The sequence below is a fragment of the Mytilus galloprovincialis genome, chromosome 4 (assembly GCF_965363235.1).
Source record: "Mytilus galloprovincialis chromosome 4, xbMytGall1.hap1.1, whole genome shotgun sequence".
Lineage (NCBI taxonomy): Eukaryota > Metazoa > Mollusca > Bivalvia > Mytilida > Mytilidae > Mytilus > Mytilus galloprovincialis.
The window spans coordinates 80,761,107-80,782,471 of NC_134841.1; the positions used below are offsets into that span (position 1 = coordinate 80,761,107).

General features: G+C 33.0%; 1 protein-coding gene across 1 annotated transcript in view; it reads right to left on the bottom strand.

Moving 5' to 3' along the window:
- Nucleotides 1-6,713: 6,713 nt before the first annotated feature.
- Nucleotides 6,714-21,365, bottom strand: part of LOC143073094 (uncharacterized) — a 112,939-nt gene continuing 98,287 nt past the window's right edge. Inside the window, exon 14 of the mRNA XM_076248409.1 lies at nucleotides 6,714-8,562. Coding sequence (XP_076104524.1) covers nucleotides 8,363-8,562 — 200 coding nt within the window. The 3' untranslated portion in view covers nucleotides 6,714-8,362. The remainder of the gene's footprint in view (nucleotides 8,563-21,365) is intronic.

Sequence of the window (21,365 nt, forward strand, 5' to 3'; positions counted from 1 at the left end):
CTGCACTATTTTGGTAAAAAAAACGATTGATGTACAATTGGTTTTGGTTAATAATTGCCATTTACATACATTTCTCTCGGAATATGGAATAAAACAATTACTGTCTTTTGTTTCGGTAAATATGTGGTTTAATTGACTTTTGAAAAACTGATATTCACTTCGGCCGTTGGCCTCAGTGTATATCAGTTTTTCAAAAGTCAATAAAACTACACATTTACCTCATCAAAAGACAGTAATTGTATAATATTGTATAGTGTGTTATTGTGTTGTGTAATTTCTCCATTGTAAACCTTACTACACGATTATTTTATTTACCGATGTACTTTATTTTCTTCGGCGGTATTGCGTCAAAGGTTATGGTTGTCTTTCTGAAATTGATTTAATATAACCCCCATGTTTTATGAATTTTGTATTTACAAATTTATTCGTTCAGTGTATGTTCACTTGGTTTTCTTAATATGTCTTATGACTGAGTTAAGCCATTTTAATTGATATTATATAGTTTGTCTTTCTTTGTTGTGATGTGACACTATTGTTACAGGTTGGGTGAAGGTTCGTGCCCTTCATGCCTATTAAAAAGTTTAAACCGCTGCACCTGTCCCAAGTCAGGAACCTGATGTCCAGTGGTTGTCGTTTGTTGACGTGGTTCTTAACTGTTTCTCGTTTTTTATATAAATAAGTTCGCTGATTTTCCTGTTTGAACTGTTTTACACTAGTCATTAGGGCCCTTTATAGCTTGCTGTTCGGTGAGAGACAAGGCTCCGTGCTGAAGACTGTACTTTGACCTATAATGGTTTACTTATACAAATTGTGACTTTGATGGAGAGTTGTCTCATTGGCACTCATACCACATCTTTTTATTGAAAAAAAATATGTTGTTACGTTTGAAAGAGGTTGTAAGAACATATATACTCTGTATTCTTATGGGAAAGACAATCTTTTTGGCGACTTTTTTTTCAATTTTTTATTTAAAACACTTCATACAGGACCTTTACTAGGCCTTTAACTTCAAATGTCGCTACATAAATGATGACAAAATAATTTCAACGTTTAAAGTCTCTATTAAACACATCTATTTTATTAGAAATAAAGAAAAACCACAGATACAATTGATTCTATCACTTCTAGAAATTCAACATGAGGATCGGAAAAATACACAACAACAAAGGGGATGATTTCAGCTTCACAATTGTAAACTTACCATTTATGTGTAGCAACAATCCAGCAGCGCCCACAAAAGGATTATGTTTCTCAAGTTTATACGAAATACCAGTGCTGACGTTTCCTATTATGATTTCCTTGATATACATATAGGGTTGCTTAGGGTAATATGTACTTCAGAAATATTAGCATTTTTGTAGCTTTTGTTTTGCCAGATTTATACATAAAAGAAATTAGGCATTTTACCTGTATGTTTTATTTTTAGACATTGCAGCCATGTTTTTTGACTGACTTGTGAATAAAAAAAACTTTATACTACTGTACTTGAACAGTAAAATGTTGGCTGAAACTATTTCAGCATTTTTAAAGGAAAATATATTTTGAAAAAGTTTACGGAGATGACGAGTGATGGCAATAGGTCACCTGGTCTTAAGGTGAGATAAAACGGAGGACAAAAAATGACAACAAGGATATTACATGATCCGAAAACAGTTAATTGTGGTCGCATTAAATCACTACTGCAGCTTCCAATAATACATGTAATAGCAAAATGGTATATTAACAACATAACACGGTTTAAAACTAACCCCAGAAAATATTCACCTTTGTTTCTAAAGTAAACACAACAACACAATTATTTTGGATAAGATTCATCGTTAATGTATCGCTTTCTTTGTTTAAATTGACAATGCTTATGTTTCTAGCAAAATATGTGAAAAGCACTGTTTTTCGATTTGTTTTTAAAATGCCTTACCCTAGGAATAGATTACAGTAGCACTAATTAGCAAAGCTTTTAGTAATGTTGGGTCCTCAACGCTATTCAAATTAATACTTTTTGGGTCTTTTCAACTATTTGAATCGAGCGTCAATGGTGAGTCTTTTGTAGAAGAAACGCACGTCCTGCGTACACAATTACAATCCAGGAATCTATGATGAGTTTATTTACAATTACTGGGTCGATGCCACTGCTGGTTGAGTTTTCTCCCCGATGGGACCATGAACGCAGTAGTCATCACTTATATGATGGCATGAATTATCATTGCTATGGTCATAGAATGAAATTCATAACAGTGTAGCTATGGCCATTCATTGACTGGGGAAAATTAGGTGAACGTTCGTCTGTAATGCCCACTGCTCACGACGTACTTATCGTAGAAATTTAAACTGTGAGGTCACCAAAGGTTTTAAACGCCTAAATAAAATAATTAAAAATACTAATCAGGAATAACCTTTGTAATTTGAAAATAAATAAAAATGGCCTTCAACACGGAGTCTTGGCTCACACCGAACAGCAAGCTATAAAGGTTGAATACTTAAAATTCTTTACGTGATATTTTGTTATGGTTTGACCATCAATTTTCCTAATATGATATCGCACGTTCTTTCAGATTATCTTTTTTACTTAATTTGCTTTAAAAGTTACAATGCATGATGTCGTCTGTTTATGTAGTTCATATGTGTTTTTCGTTTCTCGTTGGTTTTCCCGTTTGAATGGTTTTACACTAGTAGTTTTGGGGCCCTCTATAACTTGCTGTTCGGTGTGAGCTCTGAGGGTGTGAGCCAAGGCTCCGTGTTGCAGGTCGTACCTTGACCTATAATGGTTTACTTTTATGAATTATTACTTGGGAGGAGAGTTGTCTCATTGGCACTCATACCACATCTTCCTATATCTATCTATATCTATACATTTTTTTTCAACAAAAGAAAACATCACAAGAATATAAGTTTTGTAAGAAACGTGAGAAGTTGTGTTGGACTTGAAGATAAGGCAAAGTGACAAATATCTGAAAGAATGAATCGTTTTATGGTATTAAACAAAGAAATCAAATGATTTTTTAATTATCCAGAACTCTTCACAAACAAAACCCACATGTATACGCATTGAATAAATAGTAGGCCATTCTTAAATGACCACACCGTAGAAGTAGTTGTGCTCTTAATCAATGAGATATTTTGTGAATTAACCCCATCAACTTAATAGTTTTTTTTACAATGGATAAACCTATTTTTTTTATTATTATTAAATAATATCATCTCTGAACATTATTATTCTTATAAATGACACGGTTGTATGTGATGATTATAATAAATATTTAAAACAAATTCCTTTCAAGCTTTGTAAAAAGAAAGTTTCATTTTATGTATCGGAATGTGTAACAAGTGAATATTTCAATCCCCACTGGAAGGCCTCTGACAGCCTGGGTGAGCATAAAATCATAGTCGTTGACAAACAAGTTACAACCTACAAACGTTTTACTGTCGACCACACTGTTATGCAATTAATTCTAATTATAAATTAACTATCACAAAACTTTAGATTTTTTTCGAAATACTACAGGTATTCCACCCCAGGAATGGATTAGTTTAGCTGATCTTGAATTTAAAAAAATAACAAAAAGAGGCTGTCGAGTGACAGCAAACCGGATTTTCCTGCAGAGGTCGTCGAACACTCAACAGTATGGACACAACATTTAAGCTTATTACAGCTCTGAGTTTGGATTGTGATTGAATATTTAAAATAGATTATTATCAAATTAATAATAAAAACGATACTTGCAAATCCCCAAACAGGATCATGTTAAAATTAAACAAATTAAACATTAACACAAACATCAAAAATATGATACTCAAACAAATGTGACATCTACCTTCATAACACCCATGACTTAAAAAAATAGTTATGAAGAAATTTTGACAACTAATGACTAAAATTAATTGAACAGAATTCATATAGTTATGGTATCATTACTGGTTCATGGAACAAGTTTGAGATATTTCCCATTGGACAGAAATTGTGTAACTAACAAGCATGATGTGAGTATTGCATGGCAATACATAGTCCCCTGCCGGTTCATTGTATTGGAACAACATTCTTTTTTGATCTATAACTTGTCATGGTATAATTTATATCACATATATCAGTTCAATATCTTCAGAAATGACTACAACTAGAGGCTCACAAACGCCTATGTCGCTCACCTGTATTTACCGATGCTTTGGAAATATTGTAAAATAAGGTTAATCATAATTAAGAGTATTCGATATTAGATATTATAATAATATCCAAGGTAATAACAAAAAACAAAATTTCCGTAAAATAACTAACTCAGGGGCAGCAATTCGTCTGAGAACTTTAGGGCATATAAATCTAAATCTGATGAACATGTTTGCCACCTGTCAGATTTGCTTTAAATGCTTGAATTACAAGATATAAGCCAAAAACTGCATTTTACCCCTATGTTCTATTTTAACCATGTCGGCCATGATGGTTGGAAGGCGGGGTCACATTTTTTAAACTAGATACCCTAATGATGATTGTGGCAAGATTTGATTAAATTTGTCTATAGATGAAGTTTCAGGGGAGAAGATTTTTGTAAAAGATTACCAAAATTTTGCAAAATTGTTAAAAATTGACTATAAAAGGCAATAATTCCTTAAAGGGGTCAATTGACAAAGCTGAACATTATTGCTGCTTACAGTTTATCTCTATCTATAATAATTTTCAAGATAATAACCAAAAACAGCAAAATTATCAAAAAATACCAATTATTGAGCAACAACCCAACAACAGGTTGTCTGATTTGTCTGAAAGTTTCAGGGCAGATAATTCTTGTCCTGATAGACAATTTCACCTCGTGTCAGATTTGCTATAAATGCTTTGGTTTCAGAGATATAAGCTAAAATCTACAATTTACCCCTATGTTCTATTTTTAGCCATGACGGCCATCTTGGTTGGTGAGTAGGATCACCGGACACTTTAAAAAAAAATTAAACTAGATACCTTAATGATCATTGTGGCCAAGTCTGGTTAAATTTGGCCCAGTGGTTTGAGAGGAGCATATAATTGTTAAAGCTAACGACGTCGGACATCGTCGGCAGGGGACTAATAAAGCAAAAATAGTTCTCTAAATTATATCAAATATAAATAATAGTTCCAAATATATTGTCTTTCATTTGTTACAACCTAATATAGATCTGCAACTCATCTACTAATGTCAACAACGTCATCTACACAATGTAATGTAATAAAGTATATCCTTTAATAACAATAGATTATTAACTTATTATAGAATATCACTTCATAAAACTAGAGGCTCTAAAGAGCCGGTGTCTCGCTCACCTTGGTCTATGTGCATATCAAACAAAGGACACAGATGGAATCATGACAATATTGTGTTTTGGTGATGGTGATGTGTTTGTAGATCCTACTTTACTGAGCATTCTTGATGCTTACAATTATCTCTATCTATATTTAACTTGGCCCAGTAGTTACAGTGGAAAATATTTTGTTAAAAATTTATTATAAAGGGCAATAACTCCTTAAGGGGTCAATTGACCATTTTGTTCATGTTTACTTATTTGTAGGTCTTACTTTGTTGTACATTTTTGCAGTTCAAAGTTTATCTCTATCTATAATAATATTTAAGATAATAACCAAAAGCTGCAAAATTTTCTTAAAATTACCAATTCAGGGCAACAACCCAACAACAGGCTGCCTGATTGGTCTCAAAATTTCAGGGTAGATGGAAATTGACCTAATGAACAATTTTATCACATCACATTTGGTAATTTAAAAAAAGAATGAATATAAAATACATATATTTCTAAATATATAGTTATGTAAATAGCATTTATACAATAGTCAGCAATAATTCACAAACAGGCGAAATAGAGTTAAACAGTACAGTGCATATAAAAAATAACATATCGCTCTAAAAAGTTATTTAGTGCCAACAGACAAGAAACTGATATTCAAAATAATAAAAACTTATCCGAAATTTTCAATGACTTTTGAATTGATTATTTCGTTATGCTTTTCCGCTAACTTCGGTGCTAATGTTCATTTAAAAAAAAAAGGTATATTTTTTTCTCCGCTGATTATACGATATTAGATTATTTATGACCATCAAACGTTATGTAACAGAAAAAGAATTGGCATCAATTACAATAAATTGGTCAGCAGGGCGCAGCTTGATATGAACGCAGATGTCGAACTCTGAACAATTGGGGCCAGTATGGGCACAACAATCAAGCTTGATACATCTCTGAATTTGGATTGTGATTAAACATTTAAAAAAAAATTAGCGTTTTGAAAAACTATAAGGCTTTTCTTCTTCAGGAACAGATTACCTTAACTGTATTTGGCAAAACTTTTTAGGAATTGTTGGTCCTCAATGCTCTTCAATTTTGTACTCTATTTGGCCTTTTAAACATTTTTGATTCGAGCGTCACTGAAGAGTCTTTTTTAGACGAAACGCGCGTCTGGCGTATATGTAAAATTTTGATCCTGGTATCTATAATGAGTTTATTTGATACAGTATAGGTTTCTGAAACAGAATGACTGCGGTCTAATGAAAAAATATCCAAAATCTAAATACATGGATTGATTCAGCATATTAATAAACCCTAAGAATTCATTTTTTTTTGTTAAAATGAAACTAAGTTTAATTTTGGTCCCTTTGGACCTTAATGCAGACCAATTTGAAAACGGGACCAAAAATTAAAAATCTAAATACACGGTTAGATTCAGCATATCAAAAAACATATGGACGATTTGAGAGGCTACCCGTGCAACAACGGACTTGCGAAACTTGTAAAAACATTGTTGAAACTGAGGAACATGTCTTGTTAGAGTGTCCGTTGTACGATGATCTGCGAAATGAACTTTTTAAAATTATTCTGTCAGAACACTCAAACTTTTTAAATTTTTCCAACCTGGATAAATTGTCTATTGTTCTAGCCAGTAACTGTGATAGTATTATTATTTATAGTGCCAAAAGCTGCAAATTTATTTTAGATAGAAGACGTCGATTTTTATATCGTTAAACTTTTTTTCCTTTTTTAAATGTAAATATAAATATTTTAAGGAAATTTTTAATCTAGCTGTACAGTGATATTTATAATTATTAATTTTCAATATATATACATATATATATTTTAATCCCGTCTCTCATAATTCTTTTTAGAATGGCATTAATATTTTATATTATTGTATGTATTCGTGTATTATGTTATGTATTGTAATATTAATGGTGAGACGTAAATAAACTATTTGTATTATGGGCACAACAATCAAGCTTGATACATCTCTGAATTTGGATTATGATTAAACATTTAAAAAAAAATTAGCTTTTTGAAAAACTAAGGCTTTTCTTCTTCAGGAACAGATTACCTTAACTGTGTTTGGCAAAACTTTTTAGGAATTGTTGGTCCTCAATGCTCTTCAATTTTGTACTCTATTTGGCCTTTTAAACATTTTTGATTCGAGCGTCACTGAGGAGTCTTTTTTAGACGAAACGCGCGTCTGGCGTATATGTAAAATTTTGATCCTGGTATCTATAATGAGTTTATTTGATACAGCATAGGTTTCTGAAACAGAATGACTGCGGTCTAATGAAAAAATATCCAAAATCTAAATACATGGATTGATTCAGCATATTAATAAACCCTAAGAATTCATTTTTTTTTGTTAAAATGAAACTAAGTTTAATTTTGGTCCCTTTGGACCTTAATGCAGACCAATTTGAAAACGGGACCAAAAATTAAAAATCTAAATACACGGTTAGATTCAGCATATCAAAAAACCTCAATAATTCAATTTTTGATAAAATCTACAAAATTAATTTTAATTGGACATGTGGTCCAATTTAAAAACGGGGACAAAATTCCAAAAACTTAATATACGGTTAGATTCGGCGTATAAAAGAACCCAATAATTCAAGAATAAAACCCCATTGCGATTGGCAATGAAGTAACCAATTTATTCCAAATATTAGAAAAGTATTGTTGTTGGCCCCTAATTCCTAAACAGTTTGGGCAATAACCCCCAAAATTAATCCCAACCTTCCTTTTTTTGGAATGGAACCTTGTGGTACAACTTTAGAAAGATCCATACACTTACACACAAGTTATTGTCTGGAAAATAGAAAAAATACTTATTTTAACCCCTTTTGGGTCCCTTGTTCCCAAACTGTTGGGACCATAATCCTAAAAATCAATCCCAACCTTCCTTTTGTATTTAAATTTCAGAGAGATCCCAATTTATTGTCCGGAAACTAAGTGTCTTATGACGACGCTGACGACGACGACGACGTGGTACCAATATACGAATGCAAAATTATAGTTGGAAAATAAAACACATTTAGAAAAATAGTGCGAAATGATCTTATTTGTATAAACAAAAACAAACCAGCTGTTTGTATTATAGTTGCGTTTCAACAAAAAGTTCCTTGGACATTTCAGTGTCCAGAATTTTGAACAGTCTGTCGTCAGCGTTGGTAACAACATGAACAATCATCAAGTGATTTTTCCTATTCCTATTTCTTGCAAATTCTTTAATAATTGCGATTTGATTAACAACGCTGCACTCAAGAAACCATTGACTTGTGTTGTCATAGAAATCTGAAAAAAAGGTTACAATTATTTGAGAGGATATAAGCTGATTCGAAAAAGAGTTTAAGTTACATTTAATAGACTGCAGACTCGTATTTATTATATATACTCAATATAAATACTAATTACTGTTTTGTAACAGTTTTTCTTTATATCATCGAATTTTGATCAATAAAGAACTGAAATCAAACGAACCACACGTTGATTAAATAAAAATAATCAACAGGTCAGGAAAGAGATAAATCTACAGGTGCTTGGGTTTATGATACAGATTTTTTTTTATTAATTGTTTTTTTGTTGATTGAAATATTCAATTTTCTATATTTATAATACGTATCTATCACTTCTGTGCATGTCTTACCTTCTTTCATTGACACGACTAAGAGAAAATACCCAATTTTACTATCCATACTAAGTTTGCACAGAAGTGATAGAAACGTATTATAAATATAGAAAATTTAATATTGTATCATATACCTAAGCGCCTGTGACAACAAAATATACAATAATCATATATTAATTTTTCAAACCTTTATATGTATTATGTCATGTTCTCTCTTATTTATCTGCAAAATATATTACATACGTACAGATCGAATAGTATCATGCTCAGAATGAATGAATTAATTGAAATCAGGAACCACCGTACTTTTTGTACATTAGGTTTGATTGTTTTTCAGAAAATATGATGAAGTCTGGGAAAAGAAAGTAAAATCTTGATTGCATTGCTTAAAAGTTCAAATATTTCTTCTTTTGTGTCAGAAATAAGGCAAAATCAATTGCAATCGTTCATTATAAATATCTTCAGATACATATTTAAAATATATTGTATAAGATGTGAATAATTGAATAATAATGCATTTATTTCTTTATTTTATCGAAATCATGAATCGCCATTGTATAACGCTTCCGACCTATTCAGTCCCAGGTTTTACGACGGTTTCAATGCCTCTTACCAAAACATTTGTATCTTCTCTGGACTTCGACCTATGTATTTTTAAACTAAAGTCCTGACTTTAAAAATATTAAAATCGGTTGGAAAAAAATCTTTTTCTGTACTATGCTTGAAATATTTCCCACTTGACGTTAACTTTTTAAGCATGCATCCATCAATCTATTTTATGTGTGATTAGATTAAAACATCAATGAAGAATGTGTTCATGGGACACAGATGATGCGCCCACTTGCATATCATATAAAGCTAAAAAAAGGACATAACTGAAGAACGGTAGAAGTGATCTGAGTCATATGGTAAAAAATATTGTGTATATTAAATTTTCATAACATTTTGTCGAGGCAAACATAAGTTAGAGAATGCAAACCATTTGCAAATGGACATAACTCTAGAACAGTAAAAGTGAAACAACCAAAATTCAAACTTGATCTGTATTTTGTGGTACTTAGCATTGTGTATAAGTTGCATAACTTTTTGGTTTAGACTTACTAAAGTTAGAGTACGAAAACGAAAACGCAGCATTTTTTTTCGTTTGCAAAGGGGTACAACTTTAGAACAGTTAATGTGAAACAACCAAAATTCAAACTTGATCTGTATTTTGAAGTAATAAGTAATATAACATTTCATTGATGCAAACTAAAGTCAGAGAAAACAAAAATGAAAAGTTCAACATCTTTTCCATTTGTAAAGGGGAATTACTCCAGAACAGTCAATGTGACTAAAATTCAAACTTGATGTATGTTTTGTGGTTCTTAGCATTGTGTATACATGTACTAAGTTTCATAACATTATGTTGAGGATAACTGGAGTTAGAGAACGGAAACGAAAAATTCAGCAATGTTTCCGGTTGTAAAGGAGCAGAACTCTAGAACGGTCAAAGTGGCAGAACCAAAATTCAAACTTGATCTGTATTTTGTGGTAATAAACATTATGTTTTAATTTTCATAACAATTCATTGATGCAAACTAAAGTAAGAGAACGGATATGAAAACAAAATCAGCATTTTATCCGTTTGTAAAGGGGCATAGCTCTAGAACGGTTAATGTAACGCCACCAAAATTCAAACTTTATCTGTGTTTTGTGGTAATGAGCATTTTGTAAGTTTTATAACATTTGGTTGAGGTAAACTAAAGTAAGAGAAAGGAAACCAACTTTGACTAGGAGACGTACGTACGCACGGGCGAACAAGGGGCAAACTTAATGCCCATTTTGCTGCAGCGGTGGAATAAAAATAAGACTTTAACGAAAATATTTGATTTCTTATGCTGTTATCAAAATAAATAGCTTATGACAAGCGTTGTGATTGAAATGAGGACTAACAAAAGATACAGCACCAACATTATACTCGGGTACCAGAAAATGGTGACAATGAAACAGAATTAACGTAGCAGAGACTTGAATGAAATAAGACTAAAAAGAGAAAGATTTGGACAAACAGGAAGGAATGGAAATCAAATGCAGAGCGGAGCTAGATACGACCACAAAGCAGCTGGGGCAAGTATGGACACTGTATTCAAGCATTCAAGCTTGATAACGCTCTGATTTGGTTCGCGTTTAAATATGTCATACAGTATACTTCTTCTTCTTCGATCTTCTTCTTCTTCTTCTTCTTCTGGAAGTCCACCCTATCTGCAGGGTCACCGCATTTAAAAATTTTGTTTATTTTTAAAATTGCGTTATTTAAAATTCTATCTACTGGTTAAAATTTAAAATAATAGTAACAGAGTTAGAATAGGATAAAACTAAAAATTAGTTAAAAACAGGAACTTGAATGTACACTATACATTTAAAATTATAAAATGGATAAAAGTAATATCTTATCAGTTGTTTAAATTTCTCTTAGCAAAGGTAAGTGAAAGGAACTACTAATCTATACTAGTAATTGGTTAAATTTATGGACTAGTATGGTTTCATAATTAGTTTAAATATATGTAATTAAAATCTAAAATGGTAAGGGATACGAATAAAAAAGAAACTTGTAAAAATTAGTTTTAAGTAAAACAGTAGAGTTTGTCAATAGAATTTGGGTATATAAGATTATTTACAGGGGTAATTAATATTCATATGCTCTAGTTATGATTTAACTATGAAGTACTTAGCTACATCACCTAGTATTACTTAAGTATATAGACAAAGAAGTATAATACTTGTTATATGTTACATTCCCACGACTGACAGCCACTTGCAGTTTAAGCTCAGAACTCAACTGATTGTTCATTTGTTTTCCAAAAGTTGGGTTCTTTTAGCATGCAATGCATAGATCCAGTCTTTGCAGATTCGTTCTAAGTCTCTCTGCTGAGACACAGTTATAAGGTCGTTCCTAGAACAGTCAACCAAGAATTCGAGAAGATCCTCATCAGAATTAATTATACTGCAATAGTGGATATGATTATCCTCTAGTAGGGATTTTAGTCTATTGTGATGAATTTTTCTCACACAATTCAGACTTTCACACTTGATTAGGAAATGTTTATAATCCTCAGGTCCTACCATGCACAATTTGCATTCGGCAGATTTTGTTCCGTCAAATCGGTTGGTAATACTTTGGGTTTTGTAAGTTCCTGTAAGTATCCTGGATTTTATTATCCCTTTGCTAACATCTCTTTTATGATCTCTGACACTGCTCCAACAGAAGTTTGGTTTTTTAAAGTTCCAGTTGTTTACTTCCATATATTTGAGTGTTGATTTGCTTCTAGCAGATTCGGTCCATCTGTTTTTCCACGTTTTGTCTATAACATCATGAGTCAATCGTTTCCAATTTTCCTCTGGATTTAGTATAATCTCATGTGCGGATGGAAGATCATTAGATTTGAGAGTTTTGTCCACATTTATGTACCAACTATTTGATTTATCATCTTTTGTAGCTAGCTGTCTAATTCCAATTTTACACTCAATTGAGTTGGGATCTTTTGATATTCTTAGAAATAGGGAAATGCCAGCTTTATGTACGAGTTGCTCAATAGATTCGGCTCCGAGTAAGATATAGATAGCAGCATCTGCAGTTCTTTGTGGTAAGGATAGAATTTGTTTAAATGTTTTTTTCTGAAAAGCTTCTAATTTTTGGATATCAGTTTTAGTAATGTTGAGAATTTCAATTCCATAGAGCATTCTTGGTATAACGTAAGTCCGCCATAGTTTATACGATAATAGTGGATTTATACCATTTATTCCATGTAATCCAGCACCTAATAGGGAATACATTGTAGCTCTTGCAACAGAAGTTCTATTCTCTACATTTGGATTATTTTTCTCTTGTCTTTCAATTCCTAAAATGTTTAATGTTTTGCTTTTCGTCTATTTTTTCATTAAAAAGTTGAAGATTTATATCTGTATTTTTCTTGTTAATCATTAGAATTTCAGTTTTTTTGCTGTTTATCTTTACTCGATCGTTTTTGGTACAGTTTTCAATGATGCGGAGTTGGGTTGAGTCATCATGTTCTGAGCCAGCACATAGCATTATGTCATCTGCGCACGTTGGGCAACCCACATAATTGGTTCCAATTTTAATTCCTATGTTTGTGGATTCAAGAGTATCAATGATATTCTTATTATAGGCCTTGTAAAAATTGGCAGAGAGAATTCCACCTTGTTTGACTCCCTGCTCATTTACAAATGTTTCCGAGATGTATCCTTGAGATTTAACTTGTGTAGTTGTTTTGTTATATAGTTCCTTAACTAGTAACCATGAAGCTCCATTAATTCCTTGATGATATAATTTCCAAAATAGGTGTATATGGTCTACCACGTCAATTGCTTTTTCTGCATCCAGAGTTATTAGAATGAGACACTCGTTTTTATCTGTGGCTTCGTTAATTGTTTCAGAGATGAGAAGAGCAATATTAATAGAGGATGCACCTTTAGTCAAACCTTTCTGAAGCTTGTTTTGATGTTTATTTAGTGTACCCTCGATTCTAGCTCTAATACAAAGCTCCAAAATCTTACAAATGATGGAAATGACTGTGATGCCTCTATAGTTGGATGGAATAGTAGGGTCTTTGTCTTTTTTGCAATTGTGGACAGGGGTCAGCAGACCTTTTTTTGATGACTTCAGGAACATGCTTTGTATAGAATATATTGTTAATTAAGGTAACCAGGAATTCAGTCAACTCTGTTCCACCATAAATTAGATGTTCTGCAGTTAAGCCTTCTACATCCCCAGACTTTTTTCTTTTTAATATCGAAATACGCTTGGTGATTTCTGTTGAGGTAACAGGTTGAATTGTTATTTCTTGGTTTTCACAGATGTTGACAATGGTTTCCATGTCTAGCTTGACAAGATTATCATGACCAATGTTGAAGGAAGGATTTGAATTGGTTTTGGCTAATTTTTCAAAGTGATATTTGAAGACATTATTTATCTCATTTGGAGTTGATGTTTCTTTTTCTTCAGTTCCAAGGGTGTGTGTGAACTGAGAAGAAGAAGACCGTTGAGTTTAATAAGTCGAAAAAAACAGATCCTTGTCCCTATCTGTAGCCATCATAATTTCTTCATGTAGTTTAATTCTTTTGTCAGCGGTTTATTGCCTTTGTATTGATCTGACCTAACGTTTCGTCTCTAGTCTCTTCAAGTTGTAAATAATATTTTTCGAAGGAGGTGAACCAAACTTTTTCCACAGATAAAATGCCTTTTTTGACAGACCCACAGCTTTAGCAAGTTGTGGAGACCAGCTGATCTTCTTTTTTTCTACTAAATTTGGATTTCCTACGGGGATAACTCAAATTTTAAGCGTTAGTAAGACCAGAAATTAGCTGGTTTGTAGCTTGTTCAATACCGTAAGGTGTTCTCATGTTCAGATACTTTCTATCTTTTAGTTCCTCCTTCAACCTTTTCCCAATTAATCTTAGTCACAATATCTCCATTCAGTTGTTTTTGAGCGGTCTGTAATCTAACAGAAAATTCAGCGGAGACGGGATAATGGTCTGATGTGTTATGTCCTTCTCTTAAGATTTCCAATTGCATATATTCAGTTGACTCGTCATCATTCTCTCTAGATTTTGTTAGAATGTAGTCTATCTGTGATTTTGAATCACCTTGAAGGTATGTATGGTCTATAGGGTAGTTAGATGGTAGCTCTATTTGATTTTCCTTACAAAAGTTTTTAAATAGTTCATCTTGGGTGTCCTTGTATTGTCTATGGAATGAAGCATTAAAATCGCCGGCGATAATAATTGAATGAGTTCTTTGATATTTCAGTAGTAATTCTTTTAAGATGTCCAAAGCTGCTCTATACGCATCATGCCCTTTGTCGGTACCTCTTGAGGGGAGATATACATTTATAAGACATATTGGGTCTTTTGTGGTTGAAATTTCGATAGCCAGTATTCTGTTATCTCCACCAGGAAGATGAGAAAACATAGTTGACATGGACTTTCTATACAAAATTGCAATACCTCCATGGCCTCTTGGTCTACTGATTGGAGATAAGGGTTCATTATCATCAATTTGTCTCGAGAAGGTTATAAAATCTAAATGATGTTGTTTCAATAATTCTTTTTCATAATTAAAAAGCCAATGTTCTTGTATCAGTACAATATCATGTTTATCAAGAAGTTCATCAAAGTAGTTTTTATTGGAATTAAAGCCTTTAATGTTGAAAGAGACAATTCGGAGCGGACTTGATTTTCCCAAGGTTATATCATTCTTGTCACAGGGGCTGCTATATCTGGGTCCAGGAGGAATGTTTGACCTTTGTCTAAAAAGGATTGTATATGTGTTGAACATTCTTGTTTGATGGCAATCCTACTGTGTCAGAACAATTTTCTGATATCATTGTCTCACTCCTTTGTTCAACAGCAAAACAGTTTTTACTATTTGAGTTTGAGGAATTTGATATGGTATTGGGATCAGGATTTTCAGGGTAAACATATGGTTTTGCTGAATCTCTAGGATGACCACTTTGTGAAGGAACATTCAGGTTTGCTTTCATTTCATTTCCCTTTCTGACAGCAAAACTGTTTTTACTATCTCCTGAAGAACTGTTACTTAAGACATTAGGAACATAAGAATATGAATTTGTGATATGCTCTGGTACAATTTATTAGTAGATGTGTTTATCTGTACCTTTCCTTGAGTAGATGACATGTGGTGAATTTGAGAATGAAGATGAGTAGATGGAGTGACAGCAAAACTGTTTTTACTATCTCCTGATGAACTGTTACTTATGTCATTAGAAACGTAAGATTTTGTGATAAGCTCTGGTACAATTTTATTACTAGATGTGTTTATCTGTACCTTTCCTTGAGTAGAGGACATGTGGTGAATTTGAGAATGAGGATGAATTGATGGAGTGATAGCAATACTGTTATTACTATCCAAGGGAGATAATTGTGTTGCAACTGCAGCTCTATGATATATTATTTGTGGATGCTGGGATTGCATGTGACTATTTGGTATGTTTTGTGAAGGTGCCATTTGGGTTCTGCTTGGTTGTCTAAAAATATAAGGTGGTGGAGCTGGAACTGTCTGCTGGAATAAAGGATGAACTGGTTGTTGTAACCAATGGTTTTGCACTGAAGTTGGAGAAGGTTGTACACCATGTTGAGAGTGTATTGTATGTACAGGGCCTTGTTGGTTCATATGTGCTGAGCCTTGCAGGTTGACTAGGTTTTGACTTTGTTGCCTAAGCGTGAAGAATTGATTTTCAAGGTGTTGCAGTCTCAAATTTGACATTTCACGCTCAAGGTCTCTGATTCTGTTATCTACTTGTGAACAGTGACAATTAGAACAGTTAGCACTGATTGATGATGGGGTCTGTCTATAACTATGATGGTCAGGTCCATTTTGGTGGTAATCATTTTGACCGAGCTGAGTCAGTTTCATGTTTCTGATTAAGTTATTATTATCTAGTATGGTGTTCTCTAGAGCGGCAATACGTGCTTCTGCTACGGCGAGTTTGGATTTTAAATCATCTTGCTTCAGTATCTTTTGTTTCTTTGGTCCAGTTTGTTTAGGTTGTTTTATGGAGTTATTATCTGTCTGCAAAATTGGAGAAGAGTTGTTTCTAAGAGCTTCTATATTAGTTGATTGTTGTTGAGCAGTATGAACTTGTTTTCCTGTATGGTCTTGTTGCATGTCATTAGAATTCCCACAATAAGGGTCTGATTTTGGAGATTTTTCAAGATTTCTGTTTATCTGAACTAATTTCACCAAAGTATCTGGGGAGCATGAAGAACCAGTAAATTGAATCATGTTTCCAGCATCTGTTTCTATTTCTGAGATGGATAGGTCATTTAATAACGAATTACACTGTGAGCATTTGAATTGTTCCAATTCATCAATACTCATAAATTTGTATTGATCAGAAGTTATGTTTTGACATTGAAAATGGAATTTTTCTTCGCAAGTGATACACATGATAAAGTCGAAGTCGATTATGTTCTCAGAGCAACTAGCACAGTTTTTGTGAGATTGGGTAGAATCTGTTGCTACTATTGTCTCAATTGATGTCGAATTTTGAGTTCTGTTTAAATTGGTCAGGAGAGGATCATTTTCATCTCTACTGGATGTAGGTACAATTGCAGAATGGGAAGAAATTTTATCGGATTGTATCCAATTGTTAGAGTCCTGATCAGACAAGAAAGATTTACATAAATCTTGTATGGCTGTGTTCATATTGTTTAAAAATTCTACAGATGGTAATGTACTTAAAATTTCATGTAGGTCATTCTTAATAAATCCTTAATCTTTCTACCATTTGCTTCAACAGAGAATGCAGTTTTGTATAAATTGATTCTGCAAGCTTGTCTCCTACCAACCTTATCATTTGTGATTGGTTTAATACTGAGTGATTCTTCAACTATGAGATTGTTTTTGTCCCTTTTGAAATGAGATATAGCTGTTAATCTACTTGATTTTTCATAGAAAGCAAGAGTATGTTTATGAAACATCAGAAACGCAGTAGGAGATAATTTCATAACAAGGGTTCCTCTTTTGAATTCAGCCTGTACATTGAGCTGTTCAGTAGCATCAATCATCTTTTGGGCTGCTTTGGTTGGATTTAGTGAGTAATTGGTCACTGTTGATTTCCCTTGATTTAATCAAGTTGGAGTAAATTGACTAGATAGTTGCAAACGTTCCCTGTTTTTTGTCGTGCTTTATGTTTTGCAACTGCTAGACTTGGTGTATATCTATATGGAGAGATTTTCTCTCTGTGTGATCTCCTTGGGGAAGACATTCTAGAATCAGATAACAGCAAAGCAGTCTTTACTATACTGAAGCTATTAAATCTTGACAAAATTTATTTACTGAGGGTCCTTTCCTTATTCCAATAAGTCTAGATAAAATTTTGGACAGCAAAGCAGTCTTTTACTATTTTGAAGCCAATGAACCTGACAATTTTTACTGAAGTTCCTTTCCTTTCCTTTCTCTAACAACTCTGGATAAATTTATTTGTTGTTTTTTGTTTTGTGTTTTTGTTTGTTTTTTTGGACAGCAAAGCAGTCTTTACTATTCTGAAGCCAATATAAATTGACAGATTTGTTTACTGGAGTGCCTTTTCTTTCTCAATAACTCTGGATAAATTTTGGACAGCAAAGCAGTCTTTACTATTCCAAAGAATGTGACTTGTTAAATTTGTTTACTTTGTTGTTTTCCTTTCTCTAAGAAATTTGGTAGATTTTGGGCAGCAAAACAGTATTTACTATCCTTGACGTTTGACGAACATATATAAATTGGTGCACAGATGACACAAAGTATGTAAGCTATGTGTAAGATAGGGTAATCCCTATGGACAGCAAAACTGTTTTTACTATCTTGATGATAAAACTGAAGAATCAGGTTATATGATGATTATAATATAGACTATATATAGGGTTATGACAAAAATAGGATGATCTCTAGTTAAATGCTCTTAGCGGAATGTATGTTGATAGTAATGCAGAAGCTGAATTTGTCTGATATATAGGAATGGACAGCAAAACAGTTTCTACTATCCAAATTTTCTGAACCAAACTCTTGTTATCTATATTATGCAGAAGCAATTATAACTATAGTGATGAAGCTGTGTCAGAGATATGGTGCTATTATGTTGTTATATATGATGGGATGACGTAGACAATATTTTAATTCTTTTCCTTATTTATAACTGTATCAGGTTCACTTGGATTGTATAGCAATTAGGCAGCAAAACTGTTTTTACTACCTTTACTAAAAGTTATTCCCCCTTCCTGAACTTATTGGTTGTAATGATGTTAATTCAATTGACAATAGGAAAATCTGTATGAGCAGCAAAACAGTTTTTACAGCTCAGTTTTCAAATTTTGAGTTTTTGGATTTTCTGTACCTGTGGCGACGCTTTTTTGATTTTGTGAAACAGTCAAACACCATCTGTCTGCCAATGCGTTGATACCAGAGTTTTGCAAGCAATGGGTTGGGGTGTTCACCATCCACGTACACGTGCTTGAAATTGTAATGGCTACGAGCCTTTGCTCTTTGTCCCTTGTGACCTTTGGTTGGGCGGGTTAAGTCTAATGAGAATCGTGGTGATCTGGCGTTATCCAAGGCTGAGGTATTAAGCTGACGGATTACACTATTAATAGAATCAATTTGTTTTGAAAGTTTGATGTCGTCTTCATAAAAAGAACGAGGTTCATGGTGTTTTTGTGAAGAGTTGTATTCCACTAATGAGTAATGAGGGATTTCGAGCAAAGTGACTCTTGGTGTGTTTTTCTTTCTGGACACTTTTATGGCTAAAATAATATCCTCAAGTTTGTCTTTTATGTATTTGATTATACTGGAGGTATTCTGAAAGCGTAGGTTTAAATATATACCAGATTTTGCAGTAATATCACAGTTTCCAAGCCACACATAAACGTGAATATTTTTATATCTTTTGGTTCTTTTGTGAAGGTTGTTACGTACGTGGCTTATGAACTCTATCTTTAGCTCATCTAAGTTGGTAACTTCACGTTTAATATACGAGCCTTTGCTATCAGATAGCAAAACCGGTATATATTTTTGCTGAAGACCTGATGTTTGGATTTTAATCTGCCTCAAGCTCCTTCTAATGTAGCTATCAGTCATGGGAATATTCTTGCCTAACAAGTGTAATAACTATTAACGAAAGGGGGGGGGGGTATTAATACAAGGATAAAAAATAAGAACTGAGATAAAAGATAAAATGAGGTCACCTGGTTTTGTTTATAATCCTACATGGTGGAACTATTCAGCAGAGAATGCTTTTTAAAGTTATTTCAAGGAGAAACAAAAATCAAAAAATTAAGTAGCTTGTTAAATTATTAACTTTTAAGAATGTAATTAATTAAACTTTTGTAAATTTTACTATTTACCCTTTAAATGGCGGGAAATTTAATCTCGTTCTGCACGGGCAGAAACCCAAGTTTCTAGTATACTTAATTACGCTTTATTCTACATAGTATTTTGGAATAAATGTGTATTAAATGTTTTGTAAGGTTAAATGTATGGCAAATAGGGTGTGACTTTGTGAAATTCCTGAAAAACTCTCAAATTTTCTTCTCTGTGAAAATCCACGACCACGCTGCTCAGGCCTCGTGTCTACCACAAAATGGTCGTACATTATGTTAACATTATTTGTTCATCAAATGATCGTTTATTTTACGACATTATTAAAAAAATCAACTTTGTTATAAACTAGAGTAAAGGCTCTAAAGAACCTGTGTCGCTCACCATGGTCTATGTGCATATTAAACAAAGGACACATATGGATTCATGACAAAATTGTGTTTTGGTGATGGTGATGTGTGTTGTAGATCTTACTTTACTGTGATGGTGATGTGTGTTGTAGATCTTACTTTACTGAACATTCTTGCTACTTTCAATTTTCTCTATCTATAATAATCTTGGCCCTTTAGATTGAAATTATTTTCTAAAAATTTACCAAACTTATGAAAATTGTTAAAAATTGACTATAAACGACAATAACTCCTTAAGGGGTCATTACTATAAAGGGCAATAACTCCTTAAGGGGTCAACTGACCATTTTGGTCATGTTGACTTATTTGCAGATCTGACTTTGCTGAACTTTATTGCTGTTTATAGTTTATCTCTATCTATAACAATATTCAAGTTAATAACCAAAAACGGCAAAATTTCCTTAAAATTACCAATTCAGGGGCAGCAACTCAACAACCGGTTGTCCGATTCATCTGAAAATTTCAGGGCAGATAGATGTTGACTTGATAAACAATTTTACCCCATGTCAGATTTGCTCGTAATGCTTTGGTGTCAGAGTTATAAAAGCCAAAATCTACATTTTACCCCTTATGTTCTATTTTTAGCCATGGCGGCCATGTTGGTTAGTTGGCCGGGTCACCGGACACATTTTTAAAAATAGATACTCCAATGATGATTGTGGCTAAGTTTGGTTAAATTTGGTCTAATTTGTTTAGAAACATTATCTTTTCGTGAATAAAACACATTTTTACGCATCTGGTTCAAAAAATAAATGTAAATATTTTTACAAAATAGGTTTTTTGTTAATTTTTTTTATGCATTCTAAATTTTTAATACATTTTACGAAAAGATCGTTTCCACTTCTGTACATGTTTTTGCGGTCTTTTTTGATATGCTGCATATCAATTGATTCCTTTTGGATCTCTTTGCATGAAATTCTCTGATATAGCTAAAATTGAGAATGGAAATGGGGAATGTGCCAAAGAGACAACAACCCGACCATAAAAAAAAACAACAGCAGAAGGTCACCAACAGGTCTTCAATGTAGCGAGAAATTCCCGCACCCGGAGGCGTCCTTCAGCTGGCCCCTAAACAAAGATATACTAGTGCAGTGATACTGAACGCTCTCCATACATATACGAATAATTCGGATAATTTGAGTAGCCAACTTTTAAAGAGGGGGTGCAAGGGGTTTGACCATTATGC